Genomic DNA, 23,219 nt, shown 5'->3' on the forward strand with positions numbered 1-23,219 from the left:
GCAGTCCCCGCCCAGCCGGCCGCTAGAGACGGAAACAGTCGCACCTGGGGCCATGGAAGCGGGCCCGACGTGGGAACCGGAGGCCTGGGGCTCCTCCGGAGGCTGGCCGGCACCCCGGGGGGCCAGAGCAGGTGGGGGGAGTGGGGGGGGGGCGTCCTGAGGGAGGCAGGGAATGGAGGCCTGGACTCCAGGGTCCAGAGGGCAGAAGGGGGATGGTTTCGATTCCTGGCTTTCTGGGTGGGGGAAGGGAACCAGGACGTGGGACTCCTGCGTCCTGGGGAGGGGTCTGGAGGTCCAGATTCCAGTCTCGGGGGAGGGGGGGTGAGGGTTGCAAACTCCTGAATAAGAGAAAAGGAAGTTGAAGAATGGGCTCCTCAGCCCTGGGGGGCCCACATTTGGGTGCTTGCAGAGGGGCCCTGGGTCCTGCTCTCCCAGATCTGAGGGAGGAGGGGCTGGGGGCCCAGACTCCAAGTTCTGAGGGAGGAGGCCCTGTGGTTCAAGACTCCTGGGTCTGAGGGAGGAGGGGCTGAGGGCCTGGACTCCAGGGTCTGAGGGAGGAGAGCGTGGAGTTCAGGATTCCTGGGTCTGAGGGAGGAGGGTGTGGGGTTCAGGGCTCCTGGGTCTGAGGGAGGAGGGCCTGGGGGGTGGGGTCAGGACTCCTGGGTCTGAGGAAGGAGGGGCTGGGGGCTGCGAGTCCTGCACCCTACCAGCCCCCACTCCCCTGCCCCAGGCCCGTCGCTCTCCTCTGTGCTGAATGAGCTCCCCAGTGCCGCCACCCTTCGGTACCGAGGACCCGGGGTTCTCCCCTGGGGGGCATCGGGGGAGGAGGAAGAAGATGGAGAGAGCAACATCCAGGCCATGGCCGAAGCCGCCCAAAAGGAGCTGGGAGAACCCATCCCCTCCAGGGAACTCCCCTGGCCCATGCAGGCCCGCCGGACCCACAGGTGAGGCTCACCTCCCGCTTCCTACCCAGCTGTGGGCCGAGTCTACGCGGTGTCCCTGCTTCTCTGACTCCGGGGAGTCCTGCCTCCCCGACCCTGGGACTCCCTTTTCTAACCTCCGGGCTCACGTTCTCTGTCTCTGCTCTCGCTCTTTCTCTCTGTGTGTTCCTCTCTGCTTGATGTGTGTCTCTGTGTCTGTCTCCTGCCTATTGACGCTTGTCACTGCTCCTCCTTTCCCTGCTGCCACAGAGCTTGCCGGGCTGGGGGACGATGCCTGGTCAACAAGGGGGTCCCCACGCTGTCCGGAGTACAGCCTTCCCAGGAAACCTTTCCTAAGCCCGCTTGGCGTAAAGCTCAGACCATGTGGCTCTTTCCTCAAAGCAAAGTGCGGCGCTGGAACTCTCGGAAGGCGCGAGAGCGTCGTGCATTCCTAGCCCCGAGCTGCACGACGGCAGAAGCAAGTGCCAGGGCCGTCTGAGGACGCGGCCCCGCGTCCTGAAATTGTTCTCCGAACCCCTTCCTTTCGGGTGTTTATGGAGGTTCCCCTACACGGGCGGGCTTGATTAAATCTTGGGCCAAGGGCCATCGAACCCGCCTCCAGCCCCGCTGCTCCCCCGGGAGGTCGGGGGTGGGGCTGCAGGTTCCAAGCCCCTCCCCCCTCCACACCTGCGGGTGGTTTCCCTGGCAAGCCCCCCCACTCTTAGCTGGAGTCCAAAAGTCACCTCGTTTCCGCTGCAGACGACACCAGGATCTCTTCACTTGGTCTTCCAAGGGTTTTTATCGCTCCGCGCCAGGAACAGGGACAAACACCAAACCAAACCTTCTTTCCTTTTCACTTTTCCTTTATGATACCTGCCTCCAGACTAGTGCAGGAGGCACCCTGCGCAGCCCGGGAGTACTCCCACGGTGAGCGCCCGGGCAGGCTGCACCTGGGGCAGGAGACTCCGCCCTGGGGAGCACCCCCACGTGCCCCTGTCACCCCCCTCTCCCCACACAGGTCCTGTGTGATCATCTCCCAGACCTGTGTGACGATCACTTCCCTGCCTTCCACCCGGGGGCGCATCCCTAAAGAGCACGGCTTGAGCGTGCTTGTTCTGGAACTCCCAGTAGACCCCTGCACCCTCTGATTTCCGCCTGGCTTCTTATGTGTCTGCTCCTATCGCTGGAGAACATCCCAGCCCGGTCTCACTGGCGGGGTGCTTCTCCGTTTGGGGGTGTCCGCTCGGGGCTGCCAGGCCCTTCATTTTCTGTCTCTGAATCTGTTTCTGTACCAGGCAGAGCCATGCCAGGGACAAAGTGGCCCAGGGATCAGGTTCCAGGGTGGCTCAGTGGGCCCTGTGGCTTCGGCGGTCCAAGGAGAAGACCCAGGAACGCCTGCACACCTTGCAGCCCTGGGCGTGGACGCTGAAAAGGATCGGAGGTGCGGCAGGGCTGAGGCTGCTGGGGCGGGCCCACTCCTGGGTCTGAGGGAAGAGGGGCTGAGGGGTCTGGACTCCTGGGTCTGAGGGAGGAGGGGCTGGGGACCAGGACCCCTGGGTCTGAGGGAGGAGGGGCTGGGGGCCAGGACTCCTGGGTCTGAGATAGGAGGGGGCTGGGGTTCAGGACTCCTGGGTCTGAGGGAGGAGGGGGTTGGGGGTCTGGACTCCTGGGTCTGAGGGAGGAGGGGCCGGGGGTCTGGACTCCTGGGTCTGAGGGAGGAGGGGCCGGGGGTCTGGACTCCTGGGTCTGAGGGAGGAGGGGCCGGGGGTCTGGACTCCTGGGTCTGAGGGAGGAGGGGCTGGGGGCCTGGACTCCTGGGTCTGAAGGAGGGGGGGCCCGGGGTCTGGACTCCTGGGTCTGAGGGAGGAGGGGCTGGGGGCCTGGACTCCTGGGTCTGAGGGAGGAGGGGCTGAGGGGTCTGGACTCCTGGGTCTGAGGGAGGAGGGGCTGAGGGGTCTGGACTCCTGAGTCTGAGGGAGGAGGGGCCGGGGGCCTGGACTCCTGGGTCTGAGGGAGGAGGGGCCCGGGGTCTGGACTCCTGGGTCTGAGGGAGGAGTGGCCGGGGGTCTGGACTTCTGGGTCTGAGGGAGGAGGGGCGGGGGTCTGGACTTCTGGGTCTGAGGGAGGAGGGGCGGGGGTCTGGACTCCTGGGTCTGAGGGAGGAGGGGCGGGGGTCTGGATTCCTGGGTCTGAGGGAGGAGGGGCGGGGGTCTGGACTCCTGGGTCTGAGGGAGGAGGGGCCGGGGGTCTGGATTTCTGGGTCTGAGGGCGGAGGGGCCGGGGGTCTGGACTCCTGGGTCTGAGGGAGGAGGGGCCGGGGGCCTGGACTCCTGGGTCTGAGGGAGGAGGGGCCGGGGGTCTGGATTTCTGGGTCTGAGGGAGGAGGGGCCGGGGGCCTGGACTCCTGGGTCTGAGGGAGGAGGGGCTGAGGGGTCTGGACTCCTGGGTCTGAGGGAGGAGGGGCTGAGGGGTCTGGACTCCTGGGTCTGAGGGAGGAGGGGCTGGGGGCCTGGACTCCTGGGTCTGAGGGAGGAGGGGCTGAGGGGTCTGGACTCCTGGGTCTGAGGGAGGAGGGGCTGAGGGGTCTGGACTCCTGGGTCTGAGGGAGGAGGGGGCTGGGGGTCAGGACCCCTGGGTCTGAGGGAGGAGGGGCTGAGGGGTCTGGACTCCTGGGTCTGAGGGAGGAGGGGCCCGGGGTCTGGACTCCTGGGTCTGAGGGAGGAGGGGCGGGGGTCTGGACTCCTGGGTCTGAGGGAGGAGGGCTGGGGGTCTGGACTCCTGGGTCTGAGGGAGGAGGGCCCGGGGTCTGGACTCCTGGGTCTGAGGGAGGAGGGGCCTGGGACCTGGACTCCTGGGTCTGAGGGAGGAGGGCCCGGGGTCTGGACTCCTGGGTCTGAGGGAGGAGGGCCCGGGGTCTGGACTCCTGGGTCTGAGGGAGGAGGGGCCGGGGACCTGGACTCCTGGGTCTGAGGGAGGAGGGCCCGGGGGTCTGGACTCCTGGGTCTGAGGGAGGAGGGGCGGGGGTCTGGACTCCTGGGTCTGAGGGAGGAGGGCCCGGGGTCTGGACTCCTGGGTCTGAGGGAGGAGGGCTGGGGCCTGCACTCCTGGGTCTGAGGGAGGAGGTCTTAGAGGACCATGACTTCTGGGTCTGAGGAAGGAGGGGGCTAAGGGCCTGGACCCCTGGGTCTGGGGCAGGGGCTGGGGGCCAGGACTCCTGGGTCTGAGGGAGGAGGGGGCTGGGGGTCAGGACCCCTGGGTCTGAGGGAGGAGGGGCCGGAGGCCTGGACTCCTGGGTCTGAGGGAGGAGGGCTGGGGGTCTGGACTCATGGGTCTGAGGGAGGAGGGGCTGAGGGGCTGGACTCCTGGGTCTGAGGGAGGAGGGGCCGGGGGTCTGGACTCCTGGGTCTGAGGGAGGAGGGGCGGGGGTCTGGACCCCTGGGTCTGAGGGAGGAGGGGCTGGGGAGCAGGACTCCCTGTTCTGTGGGAGGAGAGCCAGGACTGCAGACTCAGAAAGCACCCCCCGCCTCTGTGGCACCCCCTGCAGGCCAGTTTGGCGCCGGCACCGAGTCCTACTTCTCGCTACTCCGCTTCCTGCTGCTTCTCAACGTGCTGGCGTCCGTGCTGAAGGCCTGCATGACACTGCTGCCCACCTGGCTGGAGGGGACGCCCCCGGGTCCCCCTGGCCCTGACACCTCCTCACCCTGCGGCTTCTACAACCCCGACCCCCAAGGCCTGGTCACCTTCCCCACCCACCTCTTCAGCTTGCTCTCAGGAGTGGTGAGTGCCTGGGTCCCTGGGAGACCCAACCCCCCACCCCCCCCACCCCCCCACCCCCCCCCTACCCCCGAGCCTGGGTGCCCCACCCCCCATTGCCTAGCCCCACGGTGACCTTTCCCTCGGCAGGGTTTTCTAGAATGGTCTCCTCTCTTCTATGGGTTCTACCCACCCCGCCAACACCTAGCGGTCACCTACCTGTGCTCCGTCTTTGTCATTGGCCTTCTGCACCTGGTGCTCATCCTCCACCGGTCAGTGACACCTGGGACCCCGGGGAGGGAGTCGTGGTGCTAGCAGACCCCTCCCCAAGAATCCGGAGTCTCCCTCCGTGATCCTTTTCTCTCAGTTGGAGTTGAAATCACACTTAAAAACATTTCATTCGTGCTAAAGACCAGTGACAATTGGGAAGCTTCTCCTTCCCGTGGCTTCAGAGTCTAGAGCGGGAAGGTAAGATCTTAACCACACAAATTTAACGACATCTTTTCTGGAGGGGAGCATGCTTTGTAGGAAACAAACGGGTGATTCACTCGTTCCGGCAACAGCTGTTTATTAAGCACCTACTACGTGTCGGCCGCCGTGGTTCTAGACACAAACAGAAACCAGACAGAGTCCTGTCCTGGGGGAGCTGACAGTTTACCAGGGGGAGACAGGTGATAAGTAATAAGCCATCAATGAGTCAACGACACGGTGCGTTAGAAGGTGAGGGGGGCTCCGGACACAGATGCAGCAGGTGAGGCGGGCCGTCGGTGAGAATGCGCCAGGCTGCTGCATTTAGGGGTCCCCCAGGGATGCCTGGATGAGACGAGACGTTTGAATAAAGGCGTTGAGGGGGTGAGGGGTCTGGTCAGAGAAATACCTGGGGAATGAGCACTGCAGGCAGACAGCACAGCCAGAGCAAGGCAGGAGCAGGGATGCGTGGCGGAGGGCGCACGGGGAGGTGGGGAGAGCCACGGGGGATGCGCCCCACTCCCTAAACGATGTGGCTGCTCTCCAAGCGCCAGGGGACTCACTGCAGGCTCTTGAGCAGATCACCCCGATCTGATTTAGGTTTCAAAAGGCTTCCTCTCTGGCTCTGTGGTGGACGGAGGAGGGAGAAGGGGGGGCAAGAAGGAGAGAAGGGAGGAGAGTCGGGGATGCGCAAGCGGCAGGTGCAACAGTGACGGGGCTGTGGCGATAATCCAGGCAAGAGACAGTGGTGGTTTGCTCCCGGGTGGTGGCAGGGGTCAGTTTCGGATCTCTTTCTCCCCTTCCTCCCTCCCTCCCTCCCTTCCTTCCTTCCTTCCTTCCTTCCTTCCTTCCTTCCTTCCTTCCTTCCTTCCTTCCTTCCTTCCTTCCTTCCTTCCTTCTCATTGAATTTCTAGCCTCCCCCCTCAGCTTTCTTGAGATATCATTGACCTAAATCACACTGCGTAAGTTTAAGGTGTACAAGGTGCTGATTTGATACATTTATGTGTTGCAACGTGATTCCCACCCTGGCATTAGGTGACGCCTGCACGTCTTTACATTATCATGTCTTTATATTTATTTATCTTGAGAGAGAGTGCGCGCGCGCAGGCAGCAGTGGGGCAGAGGCAGAGAGACGGTGGGGGGGCGGAGGATCTGAAGGGGGCTCTGAGCTGTCAGCACAGAAAACGTGGGGCTCGAACCCACGGACCGTGAGATCATGACCTGAGCCAAAATCAAGAGTCGGGGGATCAAAAACGACTGAGCCACCCGGGCACCCCTCTACAATTTTCACTTTAAAAATATCACACATATCCAGAAACATGCAGAAACCAGAGGGTAGGGCTTGGTATGTTGCCATGAATATCAAGAAATGGAACATGGGGTGCCCGGGTGGCTCAGTCGGTTGAGCGTCCGGCTTCGGCTCAGGTCACGATCTCATGGTTCGTGGGTTTGAGCCTCGCGTCGGGCTGGAGCCTGGAGCCTGTTTTGGATTCTGTGTCTCCCTCTCTCTCTCTGCCCCTCCCCTGCTCACTCTCTTTCTCTCAAAAATAAACATTAAAATTTTTTTTAACTTGAAAGAAAAAGAAATGGAACCTGACCAGCCTCCAGAACCCCCTCAAGATCTCTTCAAACTCCCACGTTTCTCCCCCGACTCCCCCCCCCCCATGCTTTGTGTCAACACCGTGGACTGCTTTCACCTGTTCAGCATAGAAGAGGGAGGTTCTCCATGCCTGTTGAGCAGGGGCCCAGAGGCTTCCCAACGACTGGTGGGTTGGGGGGGTGGGGGAGGTGGAAGTTAGGAATGACTCCAGGTGTTGAGCCTCTGGAAGGGGCAGTGCAGTGTTCGGACGGGGAGAGCTGTGGAAAGGGCAGCACTCGCGGGGGGTGTGGTTTCAGCGGGCTGATTCTGAGATGGCTTTGGACACACGAGGGGAACGATGACTAGGCAGTCACATGTGGGTTCTGGAGTCCGGTCTGCACTGGAGACGCAAACGTGGGACTCGCTGGCATTCAGGCAAGCCTGGGGGTTCTCTCAGGGGAGGAGAAAATAAAGTGGAGTGTCGTCTAAACTCCAGGCACTGTGCCAGGGCCCAGGGATACCAGATGAAGGTCCCCCACCTTTGTGCGGCTCACAGTTCAGGAGGGGAGATAAACTGCGAGATAAATAAAAAGCCAATTTTATGTTGAAAAGCAAATCAGCTAGGGGCACCTGGGTGGTTCAGTCGGTTAAGCGTCTGACTTTGGCTCAGGTCACGATCTCACGGTAAGTTCAAGCCCCGTGTCGGGCTCTGTGCTGACAGCTCAGAGCCTGGAGCCTGCTTCGGATTCTGTGTCTCCCTCTCTCTCTGCCCCTCTCCTGCTCACACTCTGTCTCTCTCACTTTCAAAAATAAATATTTAAAAAAATTTTAAAAAGCCAATCAGCTATTTCAGTTTGGGAGCCCCATATAGAAACCAGATGGGATGCTATGATCGAGGTGATAGGACAGGGAGCTGCAATTTTTTCTCGATAAAGGCCAGATAGGAAATATTTTCATCTTTTCCGGCCACACAGTCTCCGTGTGAATTAAACTCCGCTGTTGTCCGGCTAAAGCAGCTGTCGACAGTAAGTAAATGAGTGCACGTGGCCGTGTTCCAGTAAAGGTTTATTTACAAAAACTGGTGCCGTAGTTCACCACCACCCTGTGATAGAGAATGGGTGGGGACCCTCGTTAAATGGAGCGGTCAGTTAAGGACTATCTGAGGAGGCGACCCGTACAGAAAGCCCAGGAAGATGAGAAGGAACGGGCCAGGTGAGCAGCTAAGACCTGGGCATTCCAGGCACTGGAAACTGCAAGGGCAAAGGCCCTGTGGTGAGAAGAGGTTTGGAGTGTTCTGAGACCCGAAAGGCGGTGGGGGGGGGGGGGAGTGGAGGGGGAGGGACAGGATTTGAGCTTCAACAAGTAGGTGGGGGCTGGGTCAGGTGTGCGCTGGCTGGCTGTGTGATGAAGGGGCCTAAACGTCAGAACAAGGAGAAGCTGTGGAATAGGTTTTAAAGGGCAGTAATGTCTCATCTGCATAAAAAGAGGGTTCCACGGGCACAACAACAGAATGGATTCAAAAGGGCACGGGTGGAGGCAGAGACCAGGTGTCAGTCCTTCCACAGGTGTCCACGGAAGGGGAGCTGGGGGCTCACGCCAGGCCGGTGAATGTGGATACAGAGCCCCCTGGTCTGGTTTTCTCTGCGTGTCTGTCCCCACTCTGGGTCTTTGCCCCACTTCTCCGAGTCTCTGTCCTCCTTTCTCTGGGTCTTTCTCCCCCAACCGCCTTCTCTGGACATCTGTCCTTCTGAGTCTCTGACTTCTTTCTCTAGATTTCCTTGTTTCACTGTTTGTCCTCCTCCCTCTGAGTCTGTCCCCTTTGGGGTCTCATTGTTCCCTCTAAATTTCTGTCTCTCCCCAGGGTCTTTTTCTGTCTCACTCTGGGTCCTGTCCCCTTCTCTCTGGAGCTCTGTCCCTCTCTACTGGGTTTCTGTCTTTCTCTGTCTCTCCGGTGTCTGTGTTCCCGAGTCTGCCTCTGAATCTCTCTCTCGGTTTCTGACTCCTTCTCTGCTAGGTAGCAGCTTGCCAGATGCCTGAGGCCCTAGGGTTCGTCTTCCGTTTGTCCCATAGGAGGGCGCTGACCTTCCACATCCTGTCTCCTGGCCCTTCCCTCCCTTAGCTCCGTGTCGGGACTGAAACAGACGTTGTTGGCTGAGTCCGGGGTCCTGACCAGCTACAGCCACCGCGTGTTCAGCGCCTGGGACTTCGGGCTCCGTGGGGATGTCCACGTGCGGCTGCGCCATCGCATCATCCTGTACGAGCTGCAGGTGCGCGTGGGGGTCTACACCCACACAGGGACCGGAGGGGGCGGGGCCTCGACCAGGGATGCGGCTCGCAGAGATGCCGGGTGGAGGTTTCTTCTAAGGAGGCGGGCCTTGGGAAAGGAGGGGGCTGGGAAGAGGCCACAATAGAAATGCCTGAGGTCAAAGGGCACAAGGAAAAGCCAGCAGCAGGAAGGCTGCGGGGCCTGAAGCTCCTCGGGGTAAGATCCAGGCCAGCGACCGGGAACCGGGGCGGGGCCTCGGAGGGGCGGGGTGTGGGGTCTGGGGGCGGGGCCCGTGGTGCTGGGTGGGCCTCTGGAGGGGCGGGGCCGGGAGATCTAAATGGTGACCTAGAGGACCACGGAGGGGCTGGGACAAGGATTACAGCAGTCCTCAGAGGGACGGTGCTGTATCAGTTCAAGTTGAGCAGGGGCTCTGGACCACCGGCCGGGCCTGGGGGGTACTGAGCCCAAATGCCCGTCTTTCTCGGCTTCAGGTGGAGCTGGAGGAGGCCGTGGTACGGCGCCAGGCAGCAGTGCGGACCCTGAGCCAGCAAGCCAAGGTGTGGTCGGTGCGGGTTCTGCTCAACCTGCTGGTGATTGCGCTCCTGGGAGCAGCCTTCTACGGGGTCTACTGGGCTACAGGGGCCACTGTGAAGCTGCAGGTGCGGAGGGTCCTGGGGGAGGGGAGTCCTGCGGGCCTGGGCTCACCTTTCCAAGGTTGCAGGGCCTGAAGTCTAGAGTTCCTGCGATCTTGGAGAGGAGGGAGGGGGGGTGTATGTTCGGACCTCGGCCTTCGGGGCGCTGAAGGAAGAAGAGGCTGGGGGAGGGCGTTCCTCCAGAACCCCAGAGCCTCTCTGCTTGGTCCACCTTCTCTCGCAGGAGACGCCCCTTGTCCAGCAGATGCCACTGGTAAAGCTTGGGGTGGATTACCTTCCGTCCATCTTCATCTCTGGGGTCAACTTCTTGCTGCCACCTGTGTTCAAGCTCATCGCCCCGCTGGAGGGCTACACCAGGAGCCGCCAGATTGTTTTTATCCTGCTCAGGTTCTAGCCTTCGCAGGGTGGGCGGGGATGATGGCAGGGCTGGTCTGAAGGGCGCTGGCTGTAGTTCATAAGGCACGGAAGTCCCCAGGACATGGGGCCCAGTGAGCTCTGTATTCAGATCCTGACTCTTACAGAGCCTCAATTTCTTCATCTGTGAAATGGGGAGAATGGTGAGTGTGTCCCGCACAGGAGGGGCCCAGCACATGGTGAGCACTAGTCAGTGCTGATTTCCCCTTCCTCTCCCTTCCCTCCATCGGCTCCTCCAGGACCGTGTTTCTCCGCCTGGCCTCCCTGCTGGTGTTGCTCTTCTCTCTCTGGAATCAGATCACTTGCGGGGGCAATGCTGAGGCTGAGGAGTGCAAAACCTGTGGCTACAAGTACAAAGAGCTACCGGTGAGAAGGAAAGAGAGGGGCCCCAAACCCTGGGCCCCCCTGAAGGAGAGGAGGAGCTGGGTGGGTCCAGACTCCAGGTTTAAAGTGCTAGAACACCCCTCCTCTTGAGGACATGGGTAGGGATGTTCGAGAAAACTGAGGATCCCCAGAGAAAGGATTGCAAGGATCTCATAGGCTTGCGATTTGGAGACTTGGATGCTTGGCCCTTAGCTTCCTGGGTCCTGAGGTCTTTCTGACCCGTGACTTCTTTCCTCAGTGCTGGGAGACTCGCCTGGGGCAGGAGATGTACAAACTCCTGATCTTTGATCTGCTGACTGGACTGGCTGTCATGCTGCTCATCCAGTTTCCTCGGAAGTGAGAGCCCCGCCCCTCGCGATAGCTCCGCCCCTTTCACAATCCCGCCCTGACACGCAGACCCCGCCCCCTTGTTACCTAGTTCCTTCTGGCCCCGCCCCTAGGACCCCGCCTCTGGACCCACCCCCTCCGGGACTTTGAAAGCTCCTCCCCTCCTCAGACTTGCTCCCTTCTGATTGGTGGGTGGGGCGGTGGAGGCGCCTCTGACTCGGCCCGGCCCCGCCCCTCAGGCTGCTCTGCGGCCTCTGTCCCGGGCCGCTGGGACGCACGGTGGGAACCCAGGAGTTCCAGGTGCCCGACGAGGTGCTGGGACTCATCTACGCGCAGACGGTGGTCTGGGTAGGGAGTTTTTTCTGCCCTTTACTACCTATGCTCAACACGGTCAAGTTCCTGCTACTTTTCTATTTCAAGAAGGTGAGGAGTGTGATGGACTTCTGAGTCCTGGGGGAGGCGGGTTGCGAGGGTCCCCAACCACTAGATCCTGAGAGAGGAGGGGTCTGGAGGACAGACTTCTGGATGTGGGAGGAGGGGTCTAGGGCGTCTTTTCGTTCCGAGGAAAGAAGGGCACGGACTCCTGGGTCTGATAGCAGCAAAGGTCTAGGGACTTATGGGGGCACCAGGGACCCAGACTCCTGGATGGTGAGAAAGGACAGGCTAGGGCTCAGATTCTTGTGTCTCAGATTGCCCCCTTCTCCCCCCAGTTCACTCTTTTCTCCACCTGCTCTCCGGCCTCCCGCACCTTTCGGGCCGCCACAGTGAACTTCTTTTTCCCCTTGGTCCTTCTTCTGGGTCTGACCATCTCTGCTGTTCCCGTCCTTTATAGCATCTTCTTGTAAGTGTGAGAGGCTCCTGCCTCTTCCTCCCTCCATCCCTTCGCTGTCATCCAGGATTCTGAGTCTTGGCCATCCTTGAGCACTGTCTGTCTCTGACTTCTTCAGGATCCCACCCTCTAAGCTGTGTGGCCCCTTCCGAGGTCAGTCGTCCATCTGGGCCAAGATCCCTGAGTCAATTTCCAGTCTCCCTCGGATCACCCAGAACTTTCTCTTTTTCCTGGGGACCCAGGCTTTTGCTGTGCCTCTTCTGCTAATCTCCAGGTGAGCGGGCCCAGACTCCTAGGTCTGAGTTTGTGTGTTCTGAGGCCCCCGCTGCCTGTTTCTAAGAGAGGAAGGGGCTGGGGACCCAAATTCCTGAGTCTCAGGAGGAGAGGATGGGGCGTGGACTTGTGGGTCTGAGGGAGGAGGCGGCTGGGGTCCCGGACTCCTGGGTCTGAGGAAGGAGGAGGCTGGGGGTCCAGGTCTCTGGTTTCTAAGGGGCCATGCATTGAAGATAGTGTAAGAGCGTTTTGGGTGTGGCTTCCATTGCTGTCTCCTCCAGCATCCTGATGGTGTATACCTTAGTCTTGGCTAACTCATATGGACGTCTCATCTCTGAGCTCAAACGCCAGATAGAGATGGTGAGCCAGATCGGGTTCCTGGGAATGGGTCCTGGATATGGAAAGAAACAGTGGGGAGAGGCGTCTCACCTCTACCTCCCTTTACCCTTTACGTAGGAGGCGCAGAATAAGGTCTTCCTGGCACAGCGCGCTGTGGCACTGAGCTCGGCCAGCGGGGCTCTTTGACCTCCCCTACCCTTGCTCAGGACGATGTCCCACTTTCTGACCCAGACCTGCCCCCCCAGACCCTTTGTAAGCCTCTGGCACGTCATCTGTCAAATGGAGGAAGTGGAGAAAACCCGTGGGCTTAACAGCCTTGGGATTCGGGGATTCCCAGGACCCTGAAGCTCCCCTACCCTTGGACTCCAGTGAACGTCTCTCTTTTATCAATAAAGATGGCCCAGCTTGCAGAGCGTTGTTTGTAAATTGCATCCTGCAGCGGGGCGGGGGAGGAGTCGGGCACAAGCCAATCAAGTGAGTTGGCCTCGACAAGACTTGACAGACGTGCCAGCCAATTAGCGGCCGCGTCCGGTAAGCTTCAGCGCGGGGACACGTGATTGGCTCAGAACCTTGGTGGGAGGCGGTCGCTAGGCTACACCAACCCAAATTCGGGCATCTCAGCTAGTCAGCTCTCCTTACGGACTTGGGGGCGTGGCAGTCAGCCCAGGCCCAATCCGTAGCTAAAACAGGAACAACAGGGAGGGGCACTGTCTCGCCAATAGGAAGTGGTTGGAGGCGGGCCTGCCACTGGGTGACCGGCTACGACGCCATGAATATCTTGCCCAAGAAGAGCTGGCACGTCCGGAACAAAGACAATGTCGCCCGTGTGCGGCGTGACGAGGCTCAGGCCCGGGAGGAGGAGAAAGAGCGTGAGCGGAGAGCGCTGCTCGCTCAGCAGGAGGTAAGCCCCGAGCGCGGCCGGAGGGGAGTCCCGGGCCGATCGCGCAGGCGCTTTGGGATTGGCCGGAAGTGGGGGTGGCGCGCAGGCGCGGTGCATCCCGTGAGGTAGGAGGGGTTGGGCGCCGCTGGAGGCGCGTGTCCACCTGTGCCTGTGTCCACCGTGCGGGGCCCGCCTAGGCCTCCGCTTTGTCTTGGTGTCCCCCACTTGTGTCTTTCGCGAGGCTGAAGAGTGCCTGGTACAGAGTAGCGGCCTGTGAAAAGTGAACCCCTGAGCAGTTCAAAGAAACTCGGACTAGTTTGCCTGCACAACCTCCCTGTTGAGCGTCTACTGTATGCTCGCCCGGTGCAGAGCACTTGACCCGCAGTCTCTCAAGCTGTGGGGCGAGCCCTCTCCCTGCCCTCCCCGCTCCAGGGGCTTTCCGTGTAACTCCTAATCTCCTGCTTATACGTAGTTTTGTTCTTTAGTGAATCTGATCCTCAAAGCTGACTGCACCTCGAGATGGGCTGGGCTTTTAAAATTCACTTATTGGTAGAGATTGCACGCCGTGGTGGATGGAGCCCTGCCTGTAATCCAGATCGCCTGTTGGCATACTTTGGGCTGTTTGTCTCCACCCGAGATTGGGAACCCTGCTGGTTGACTGTTGGGGAAGGAGGCAGCTTACAAACCAGGTGTCCCGCATTCCCCCACACCCTCTGCGGACTGGGACAGGTGCGTCTTCTGAACCCCTAGCACTAAGGACTGCGTTTTCTGTGGTCCAGCGTCACACCTATGTGACTCACATCGAGGTTCTCAATGTTGTGCCTGTGACTGACTCTTCCCCAGGCCCGCACAGAATTCCTACGGAAGAAAGCCAGGCGTCAGAACTCACTACCTGAGCTGGAAGCAGCAGAGGCAGGAGCCCCGACTCCCGGCCCTGTGGACCTATTCCGGGAGCTGCTAGAGGAAGGGAAAGGGGTGACCAGAGGCAACAAAGAGTACGAGGAAGAAAAGCGACAGGAGAAAGTAAGCTGGGCTCCCACCTCATGAGTGATGGGTGGGGCTGGGGCGTCTGTCCTCCCGTGTGACTAACAGGAGTATGGAGTGAGGGTGGGGATTAAGTGAGCTGATAAAGAGGACCCAGAGGGGTCCCGGAACCTAGCACTCAGAAGTGCTATTTATTACCATCCAAGCCTGCAGCCACTTGGAAGTGGCTGCTAGTTGCAGACCCATTGGCCTGGTGTCCAGGCCCTGTTGGGGTTTGGGAAGTGTCCAGGAGCTTTGTCGGCGTAAAGCGGATCCTGTCACTCGCCTACTCGGGGATTCCCACCCAACTCTGAACTTGCCTCCCTCCTTTGCGCCTTGCTTGCTGCTTTGTCTTCAAATTACATCCTCAAAGATGCCTGCCTTTGAACTCTACAGGAGCACCACCTGTCCTTCCCTTCTGTGCTTTTTGTTACTGAACCTGCACTTGTGCCCAGGGCTGGAGGCTCACCTGTGCTGGTCTTTTGTGTCCCTAGAACATAGCAGAGCTGGCTCGTGACCTCTCGCCAGCACCTGTTGGCTAAACTGGTTCTGCCTCGCCCAGGAGCCTTGGGCGTCCTGGTATCCCCTGTAGGCCTCCCTGCGGGAGCCATTCTTGACATCCGCACCTCCCCATTTTCTGTCCCCTCAGGAGAGGCAGGAGAAAGCTCTGGGGATCCTCACATACTTGGGCCAGAGTGCTGCGGAAGCCCAGACTCAACCGCCTTGGTACCAGCTCCCCCCAGGGCGGGGGGCGCCCCCACCTGGCCCAGGTCCAGATGAAAAGATCAAGCAGCGCCTGGACCCTCTGCGGGAGATGCAGAAGCACTTGAAGAAGAAGAGGCGGCACAGTGGTGATGGTGGTCACAGCAGAAAGGGAAAGGAGGGGCCGGACAAGCAGCGGCCGGAAGCGTAAGGAAGCTGGGCGGGCGGCGTCAGGGGCTGGCTGGGCAGAGAGGTGGCCTGGGCACCGTGTCTGGGGGTCTGCAGAGGCAGTGAACTTTCAGTCTTGTGCAGTGGCTTCCAGACACTGCTGTGGTAAATTGAGGGATGTTGCCTCGTTTTCAAGATTTTGCTCCTTCTATGCTAAATAGTAACAGATAAATCCCACAGGCACATAAAGCTCTCGGGGGTCCTTGAGACCAGTTTGAGAACTATGGGGTCACTAAGAGCAGGTTTGTGTCCCTAGGAGGACAAAGCCCTGAGCAGAACTGGCATACAGTCTCCTGTCTTCTACAGAAGGGGAAACTGAGGCCCCAGCTGTGCTCGTCACAGCTGATTGCTGCTGGGTGCCCCTCCAGATCAAGAGCGCTGCTCTTAAAAGATGGGGGTGGTAACAGCCCACAGAGGGGGAGGCTGGGGTCTTAATGCACTGCATGAAGCCAGCTTCCGGCCCGCAGGCAAGTGGGCTGCAGGCATGGGGTCCAGGTGGCAGCTCCTCCTTGGGGGGTGGGGGGGGGGGGTGGTGGCTATGGGGCCTATGAGCTTTTTAACCAGACTCCTGTGCCCCCAGACGCCCATCCCTGGACCAGCTTCGAGCCGAACGTCTCCGGCGGGAAGCAACAGAGCGTGCTCGGGCAGAGGCCCTGCTGGCCCGAGTGAGGGGCACAGCCCCCCCGGAGGAACAGCCTGTGGAGATGGACGAACGGCGGGGGCGGTACAACTCCCAGTTCAACCCCCAGTGGGCCCGGCGCCCTGCCAACAAGACCCCAGCGCTTACGGACTCCTGGGGGGATAGGAGAGGCCGCAGCTGCCAGCCGTCATATAAAACTATTTATTCATAAATATTTTCCAAAATGAAAATAGGTTTACCAAAAAATGTCCCTCACTGGGGAGGGGAGGAGGGGGCAGCCCTCGCCCCCGGGCCCCCAGGGTGGGGCTGCTTCCTGGGGATGAGGGCTGCCCCATGGCCTGGGGCCTCCCCCAGTCTCCCAGGGCAAGGCCCTCACCTGGGCAGGGGGATCAGCATGCGGGGGGGAGGGGAGGGTGGAGGGGGGGGCCGGTGTCACTGGAGGTCCCGGTCCTCCAGGTAGCGGTACTCAAAGGTGAAGCCTTCCTTCTTCCGCTGGCCCCACTTCTCGTAGTCAAAGTAGATGTAGGTGCCCTGGCCAGGGGAGAAGGTGGTCAGTGAGTGGACGCAGAGGTGGCTGGGGACCTGGGCTGGACCAACAGACCTAGGGGACAGATCTCAGGGCCAAGGAGGGGCCAGGCCCAGGGCCCAGGGCCCTGCATGCACCAGCCGACTCCCTCCACCCTCACCAGCCTCTTCTTGGGCAGGAAAGGTCATCCTGCCCACTTTAGAAGAAATGGAGGCACAGGACGCGCGCTAGAGGCTTGGCCTCGTTTACAAAGTGAACTAGGACTTCTCACGACGGCTGCGGCTTGAGCACTGAGCTGGTGCTTGGTGCTCAAAGTCTGGCCTAGCCTCTAGTCTTCGCAAAACCCTGCGACCGTTCCCCCGTCCTAGAGAATGGAACAGGCTGAGTCCATATCCAGGCACGCTGTCGGGACACGTTTTATTGGTGACAGTGCTGGGGTGGGTACTGCTGAAGGATCGATGCCTTGAAAGGTACTTGGAAGGTTACTTGGGACCAAACCAGGATGGGACAGTAAGTCTGGTCAGTGTCAGAGACGCAATTGGGGGGGGGGGGGGGGGGGAAGCGGGGGACTGGTTCTGAATGAAGGTCTGAACTGCTCAAAGAACCTGAAAGAACCGGGGGAGGGGGGGAACCGAGTTCTGAGGACAAGGACCCTGTCGATAGGCATCAGGCAAAGATTTGGAAGAAAGCACTGGAACATGGCCTTTAAGTTATTTGAAACAAAGTACACCAATGATACTTACTAGGGAGCAGGCACCATTAGGTACTTACAGGTCATTAACTCATTTAATCCTTGTAACAACTGTGTAACGTGGGTGTGTTAACCCCATTTTTTACATGTAAGGAAATGGAGACTGGTTCAAATGACTTGCCCAAGGTCACCTAGCTAGAGCCATGTAGTCTGGCCCCAGTGGTGTGCAAGTGGGGGTTTCCAGTTATCAGAACATAGGAAAGTCGTTAAATAAAACAGTTTCCCCATCCGTGTTTGCTGGTGAGCTCCCTGCTCTGCCCGGTGTCGGGGGACAGGAGGGGAAGGAGACCGACCGTCGAGCGCCCTGTGTGAAGCGACCCGTGCTCGGAGGTGGGAGAAGCCACACGTGCCACCGTGCCTGAGCAGGTGCCCGGCAGAGGCATGGACCTTGGGGCTGGGAAAGGCTCCCCTCCGGGCAGAGGGTTAGGCTGGGCCCCGAGGGGTGACGAGCCAGTGGCAGGCAGGATGAAGAGGACAGTGGTCCAGGTGGAGGTGAGGGCCCCTGGGACAGAGCTGGCTGCAGGTGAGGGTGTGGGAGGGGGGCCGGCCCGCAGGCAGGGCGGGGCACAGGGAGGGGCCCTCACCTGCTCAAACTCATCAGTGATGGTCTTGGGCTCCTCATGCCTCTGGAACCACATCATGTACTTGGTGTGGAATCGCCAGGACTGCTTCTTCAGGGCCTTGGCTGCCAGGTACTGTGCCTTCGTGCCCTGGGGGAGGAAGGGTGCAGCCGGGGATCAGGGGGCCCCCAAGCCGGTGGGGGCGAGGGGCACAGAGCATCGGGGCTGACCCCGGGCCCCGCCGAAGACCGAAGTTGGGCTGGATGGTGCGGACGGGGATGGGCTGGGGCACGGAACATACCAATGCTGGTCAGGAGGAGGAAATGGCTTTCAGAGAGGCTTTGAGAAGGAAGAGAAACTAATGCGTGAGGAGCTGAGAGGAGGCGGTCTGGAAAGGTCCCCAGGAGGGATGCGGGGGGGGGGGCGGGGGGGGGTTATGGCAACTCCCTGGGGTCATGCAAAGTGGCCTCCAGGGAGCAGTGTGAGGCCGGGAGACTGAACTGGAGGCCCCCCTGCAGTGGCCCAACCTAGCCCCCCACCCCAAGGCGGACCTATCTGTGCTGCAGTGGGAGCGGGGACAGGTTTGCCTCAGGGAGGGAAAGGACTGAGGGATGGGGAGGGGGTGCGGTCCCAGGGGCCGCAGAGGGGCACCCACCTCACCCCTCCAGCCCGAGGGGGGACGGCGGCGGTGGCGGCGAAGCCGGGGGGCCCGAGGCTGCCCCGGGGGCCCTGCTGTACCTCCAGATAGTAGAAGATGAAGAAGAGGGTCTCGGTGGACAGGCGCTGGTAGAACTCCACGGTGTCCGAATGTGGGGGTGGCATCTGGTGGTGGTAGGGGGGCGTCGGGCAGGGGTTCCGGGGGAGGTACTGCCTGTGGAGGAGCAGGAGGACTAGTTGCAGTGCCCAGCAGTCCCTGCTGTCTCAGGGGTGGGTGCAAACCCAGACCCCCCCCCCCCCCCCACCACCTCACAGGTGAATGGGAGCTTCTTGGGCACCTGGTCACCCCAGCAGTGAACAGCCCCAAGTTGGGTGCCCAGTAGTGAGGAGGACCACCAGCAAGCTTTACTCGACCTCTCAGGACCGGGCAACCTGATCCCCACCATGGCCACCGCCCTCACACTCGGTGCTGGGTGCCAGCCCCTCACCGGATGCGCTCGGAGTCTGAGGGGTGGGGCATGTGATGCCAGGCGGCCTCCTCCATGGCCTGCTGGTACAGCTGCTCCTTGGTGAGGGGTACGGGCCCCAGTGGACACACCCCCAGTGACAGTGGGATGTTCACTTCCGACAGCTGGAGGGGTGGCTGGGCTGAGGCTGGAGGCGCGGACGTGCTGCTCAAGATGATGTCTGTGGGGAGGGGAGGGCAGGGTGAGGCCGGTGTGGGGCCTGCCCTTCCTCACCACACCACCCCTACCTTGCCCAGACCCTCACCTCGCTCAGTTAGGTGCAGCGTTGGCACGGGGTCCTCGATGCCGGAGCTGATGGCTGCCCGCTCTGCCATGGACTTGAGAGAGCTCAGAGGCTCGGGAGCCTGGGGAGAGGGGAGAGCTGGTACGCCACGTGCCGACTCTGCAGGAGGCTCGGTCACCGAGCAAAGGCCCCCTGCCACCCCTAGCCCTGAGGTGGGGATCCACCAACAGAAGTGCCCAGTGAGTGTGGCCTCTGCTGTGCACAGGGACACCCGGCAGACGCCCTTCTCCAAGTGTGCCCACTCCCAAGTGGTGCTGCTTAGGGGCGGGGGTCTGCACCCACCCACCCACCCTGCCTCTGGCCAGCGTAGGACCAGGGTCAGTCTCCTGCCGCCTCTGGAAACTCCACTCCTCACTCGCTGGTTAACAGGCTGGCCCAATGCCACACTGGGGCAGGTTCTGACCCGCAGTCTGCCTGCTCCTCCCCACTGCCCGGTCACCAGGCCCGTGGGGCGGGCCCTGAATGTCCCTGTCCTCTCCCACCCCCTCCCTCCATCCTGTTCTCAGTAGCCCCAGAGGAACCTTCCCAGCCACATCCTTTTTTATCCCTTCTCTCGTCAGAACCCAGTGTATTTTTTCAACACCCTAAAAGCTACTGATCCCTTTTCTCCAAAAAGATGCTCACTCTGTGAATTTCCCAGCCAGAGTACGTCTGAAGCGTGAGTGCTTGCTCTGGGCCACAAGCCATTCCAAGAGCTTCAGTAGGATACTGAGCCTTTCAGAGCCCCCTCGTATTTGGGGGTTTCTCCAGATGAAGGTGCACAAGGCAGTATGGGACTTGGACTCTTTGTGGAACTGAGATTAATTAAATGCACCAGCCCAGGAAGTCAATTCTGTACCTTGTTCCCATTTCAGACCTAGGGGCTCAGGACCCCACTGCCCTCCCCATGGACACCCCACCTCCACAGCCTTGCAGCCAGCCTCCTTTCCCCACTACTGCGGAGCCTTTGTGCTGACGTCAGCCCCTCCTAGAACTCTGGCACAGGAGAACCCCCTCCTTCCTCCATTAAACCTTTCCCATTCTGGGTCCCTGGAGATCTGTCCCCCTTAGAGATGTGCCCCCCGAGGCCTTGCTGGGGTATCTTCCCCAGGTCAAGTCAGAGGCACCTATGTGGGGCCACAGCACCCTCTGCCCCCCCACCCCCTTACAGTCACATGAGGCTTCCGGCACAGAAGGTGGGACCTGGGTGCATTCACCCAGCATGAAGCATGGCCCAGAGCGGATGTCAGTAAAGGAGAGTAGTGAGCTAGATGGTGGGGTGTGTGAAGGAGTGAGGACTGGGGACAGAGATGGTGGGGGGGAACCCAGAGAGCACAAGCGCAAGTACAACCAGGAACAGAAGAGAGAGTTCGGAAGCCCCGAGGGCAGGACGGTGGAAGAGCCCCGAGAAAAGGGGAAGGTGCAGGGAGCAGGGAAAGACACGGAGAAAAAGCAAGCAGGCGAAGGGGAAAGAAAGCCAGAGCTACACAGAGTAAGGGCAGGGCAGGGAGACCTGCAGGAAGGGGACAGTGAACACCTACAGGGAAGACAACGGTGTCAGGACACAGAAGCTTGGGGCCCACCTTGATCTCCGGGGCGGTGCTGAACTGTGGGGGTCCGTTGAGCAGGGCGCCAGCTGCCTTGGCCTCACTGAAGCTGGGTGTCGGGGAACTGGGGGGGTTCACAGGAAGCGGCACCAGGAGGCTGGGACCCCCTGTGTTGTTCCCTGAGCCTGGGGCCACACCCCCAGCCCCTGTTGGGGCTGCCGCACTGGGTTCCTTCCTGGGAAGGGGAGAAGGGGAGAGGACTCAGGGGATAGGAGTGACTGATGATCAGGGGAGGGAGTCAAAAAAAAAAAAAGGGGAGAAAGCCGAGAAGCTGGGGCCCCATAAGGGCATCCAGTCCTAGGGGTCAGTTCCCCTCTAAGAGCCACAGAGCTGTGGAGCCTGGATTCTCGAGGGCCCTAACACAGGCCGTGTGGCTGAGGGTTCACCAGCAAACACACAGTCTTGTGCAGTGGTCCATGGAAGAGGGGGGTGTGGGCAGGGAGCGTTCCACCCACGGTACAGAATGCCCCCCACTTGGGGCTGCCCCCATAGAGCCTGGCAGTCAAGCAGACCCAGGGAGCAGGTCTTGCCTGCGTCCCTCGAAGATCAAAATCTTTCTGGGGCAATCTTCTGAGACAGGGACCCACAGCAAAGGTTTGGCCTGAGAACTGGAGCCACAGCCCCCTCAGGGGAGTCAGGAGGACCCGGCACAGGTCACAGAGAAGGGATTGCGTGGGACTCCAGGAACAATCCTAAATACCCAAGGCGTGCCTGGAACACTGCATAGGGCACAGCCCGGGGACTGATGTTGGAGGGACATGGGGACCAGCACCCAAGTAGGTGGAAGAGGTCCTGGCAGGCCAGGGCAAAGATAGGAGCTAGACACTCACGTGGTACTGGGAGGGGGGTTGTGGGGGCCAGACGGGGGGCCCAGGGCCTGGCTGCTGGCACTGTTGCCCCCACTGCTGCCGAGAGCCACCTCGGCCGGGCTGTCTGCCACCACCGAGCTGTAACCTGGGGGAAAGAAGGAAGGAAGGGGGAGTGACAACGGGCCACCCCAGGGCCACCCCACCCCCCACAGCCCCCCTGCTTACTGGTGGCACCGTTCTGCTTGCCGGTGCCTGCCCCTCCGCTGCTGTTGCTGCTGCCTCCGCCGCCCCCTCCCCCACCGGGCTGGACGCTGGGGGGCCGGGGCTGAGTGGTGCTGGACCCACTGGGGGCCGGTGGGGCCACAGCCTGGGCATAGGGGGCGGGGGTGCCTGAATTGTGGCTGGGAGCTGGGCTGGCCTTGGGACCCAGGGCACTTGAGGGCGCTGCTGGCGTGGAGGCCCCATTGTTGCCAGGGGCGGTGCTCAGGGCGGAGGCGGCGGGCGGGGGGCCAGACGGGTAGCTGGGCGGCACAGCTGGGGATTGAGGGTGCTGGCTGCTGTGGACGGGCTTGGAGCCATTTTTGGCTGGAGACTGTGGGTGGGGGAGAAGAGGATCAGGACCCAGTGGGCCAGTAGGTCCGCCAGGCCTCCCGCACACAGCCCTCCCCCAAGCTGGGCTCCACGGTCCTCGCTGGGCCTGCTGCCCCCAGCTGTCCCCTCCTGTGACCTGACGCTCCAGGCTGCGATCACCACCTTCATGCCGAGAACACTGGCATTCTAGCCCACACCAGCATCCCACACCCCGCGTGGACGCCTCTGCACAACATCCCACAAGGCTGCCACGGCCTGCGCATCAGGGAGACGAACCCGCTGACAGACTAAGTCTGATGACAGGGGAGAAACTAACAAATGCACCCAGTATGAGACCAGCTGGACCCAACTACAAGTCCAAGAGAAGGAGGGAAAACAGCCTAGAACTGGCCAGTAATTCTGAAGGTCACCCAAAGGGTCAGAAAAGCAACTTGAGGGGCCACCGTTAACCCCCACCCCAGAAAGCAGAGGAATGAAGTGCCCAGGGCACACCCTGCAGCCAAGCTATTTGCCAGGCAAGTGCTACTGGCCAACCAGCACTCCTGTCCTCAGGTGGCGACCGCCCTGGCACCTCGCATGCCACACATCAAGGGTCTTGAGACCAACTCCCTCCTGGTCCCCCGAGTCCTACACAAGCCTCATCAGTGACAAGCCACCAGGCTCCTGCCTGACCGCCTCCTGATGAGAGCAGTGGTTCCTACAGTGTGTGCTCTGGCCCCGTGCTGGCGGGGTGGGGAGGGGCTCACTTGGGGAGGACAGAAATCCCGTCAATAGCACAGCCAAGGCTTATGACGAGGCCCACGAAAACCTGTTCGATTTCAGACCTATTGCCTCTCCAGCCTGTTGGCTTTACAAGGTGGGGGTCCCTCAGCCTGACCCAGCTGGACCACCTCTAGCCACCTGCAAGCTTTTGGTGTTGACTCACCCGTGTCACCTGCCCCTTCCCACACCAGACAAACCTACATCCTCTAACGCACAGGGCGGGTGCCACATGCCATCCCTTCAGTCCACATTCACACTGGCCCTCCTCAGGGCTTGAGAACCAATGACAGAGTCACACCCACCTGGCTGACTTCACTGTCCGTGGAGCGCCCCCTCTTCTTGTCATCCTCAGAGTTTTCCTGAAGGAGGGGAGGCGCCCTTGGAAACCCGTGTCACCTCTAGGCCCCAACCAACCCTCCCAGGGCCGTTCCAGCACCTGTGCCCTTAACCTCACTGGGGAACCCAGGGTCCTGGTCTCCTGGGAGCCTC

At 60.9% G+C, this 23,219-nt stretch overlaps 3 protein-coding genes across 11 annotated transcripts in view; 2 read left to right on the forward strand and 1 right to left on the reverse strand.

Moving 5' to 3' along the window:
• On the forward strand, nt 1–14,065 carry TMC4 (transmembrane channel like 4). Of its 6 annotated transcripts, none has more exons than XM_058708662.1 (15): nt 4–131; nt 731–944; nt 2,216–2,361; nt 4,465–4,697; nt 4,824–4,945; nt 8,840–8,987; nt 9,478–9,645; nt 9,863–10,026; nt 10,293–10,419; nt 10,676–10,773; nt 11,004–11,187; nt 11,475–11,605; nt 11,712–11,867; nt 12,148–12,226; nt 12,928–13,100. In XM_058708662.1, exons 1-15 carry the CDS (start codon nt 53–55, stop codon nt 12,958–12,960), a joined length of 2,082 nt encoding a protein of 693 aa, XP_058564645.1. In that variant the 5' UTR covers nt 4–52; the 3' UTR covers nt 12,961–13,100. The 6 variants fall into 6 exon arrangements, 5 of the variants coding, with proteins under 5 accessions (XP_058564647.1, XP_058564648.1, XP_058564645.1 ...); XR_009256138.1 differs by lacking the exon at nt 12,148–12,226 and adding an exon at nt 13,929–14,065 and having other exon boundaries at nt 5–131; nt 12,928–13,106; XM_058708661.1 differs by lacking the exon at nt 12,928–13,100 and adding an exon at nt 12,323–12,615 and having other exon boundaries at nt 5–131.
• LENG1 (leukocyte receptor cluster member 1) lies at nt 13,605–15,889 on the forward strand. The gene is made up of 4 exons (XM_058708845.1): nt 13,605–13,634; nt 13,929–14,108; nt 14,758–15,017; nt 15,619–15,889. Exons 1-4 carry the CDS (start codon nt 13,605–13,607, stop codon nt 15,887–15,889), a joined length of 741 nt encoding a protein of 246 aa, XP_058564828.1.
• Nucleotides 15,866–23,219, reverse strand: part of CNOT3 (CCR4-NOT transcription complex subunit 3) — a 14,367-nt gene continuing 7,013 nt past the window's right edge. For 3 of the 4 annotated variants that reach the window (XM_058708668.1, XM_058708669.1, XM_058708667.1), the window contains exons 10-18: nt 23,033–23,089; nt 21,603–21,969; nt 21,399–21,522; nt 20,545–20,743; nt 18,944–19,043; nt 18,661–18,859; nt 18,254–18,386; nt 17,540–17,665; nt 15,866–16,209 (exon numbers count right to left, since the gene is read on the reverse strand). In XM_058708668.1, the coding sequence (XP_058564651.1) occupies nt 16,111–16,209; nt 17,540–17,665; nt 18,254–18,386; nt 18,661–18,859; nt 18,944–19,043; nt 20,545–20,743; nt 21,399–21,522; nt 21,603–21,969; nt 23,033–23,089 (1,404 nt within the window). In that variant the 3' untranslated portion in view covers nt 15,866–16,110. Of the gene's footprint in view, nt 16,210–17,539; nt 17,666–18,170; nt 18,387–18,660; nt 18,860–18,943; nt 19,044–20,544; nt 20,744–21,398; nt 21,523–21,602; nt 21,970–23,032; nt 23,090–23,219 lie in introns of all 4 variants that reach the window. The other variant, XR_009256139.1, reaches the window with a different exon arrangement.

This window comes from Neofelis nebulosa, chromosome 17 (assembly GCF_028018385.1).
Source record: "Neofelis nebulosa isolate mNeoNeb1 chromosome 17, mNeoNeb1.pri, whole genome shotgun sequence".
In the NCBI taxonomy this organism is placed as follows: Eukaryota; Metazoa; Chordata; class Mammalia; order Carnivora; family Felidae; genus Neofelis; species Neofelis nebulosa.

What these genes read in the sequence shown, in the direction of transcription:
- TMC4 (XM_058708661.1), top strand. Translation starts at nt 53, where the DNA reads ATGGAAGCGGGCCCGACGTGGGAACCGGAGGCCTGGGGCTCCTCCGGA. An exon ending in CTGGTGCTCATCCTCCACCG is followed by an intron (nt 4,946 to 8,839) that starts GTCAGTGACACC and finishes TCCCTCCCTTAG; the next exon opens with CTCCGTGTCGGGACTGAAAC. An exon ending in GTCCTTTATAGCATCTTCTT is followed by an intron (nt 11,606 to 11,711) that starts GTAAGTGTGAGA and finishes TGACTTCTTCAG; the next exon opens with GATCCCACCCTCTAAGCTGT.
- LENG1 (XM_058708845.1), top strand. Translation starts at nt 13,605, where the DNA reads ATGGGCTGGGCTTTTAAAATTCACTTATTG. An exon ending in CTTTTAAAATTCACTTATTG is followed by an intron (nt 13,635 to 13,928) that starts GTAGAGATTGCA and finishes ACTCTTCCCCAG; the next exon opens with GCCCGCACAGAATTCCTACG. An exon ending in AAGAAAAGCGACAGGAGAAA is followed by an intron (nt 14,109 to 14,757) that starts GTAAGCTGGGCT and finishes CTGTCCCCTCAG; the next exon opens with GAGAGGCAGGAGAAAGCTCT.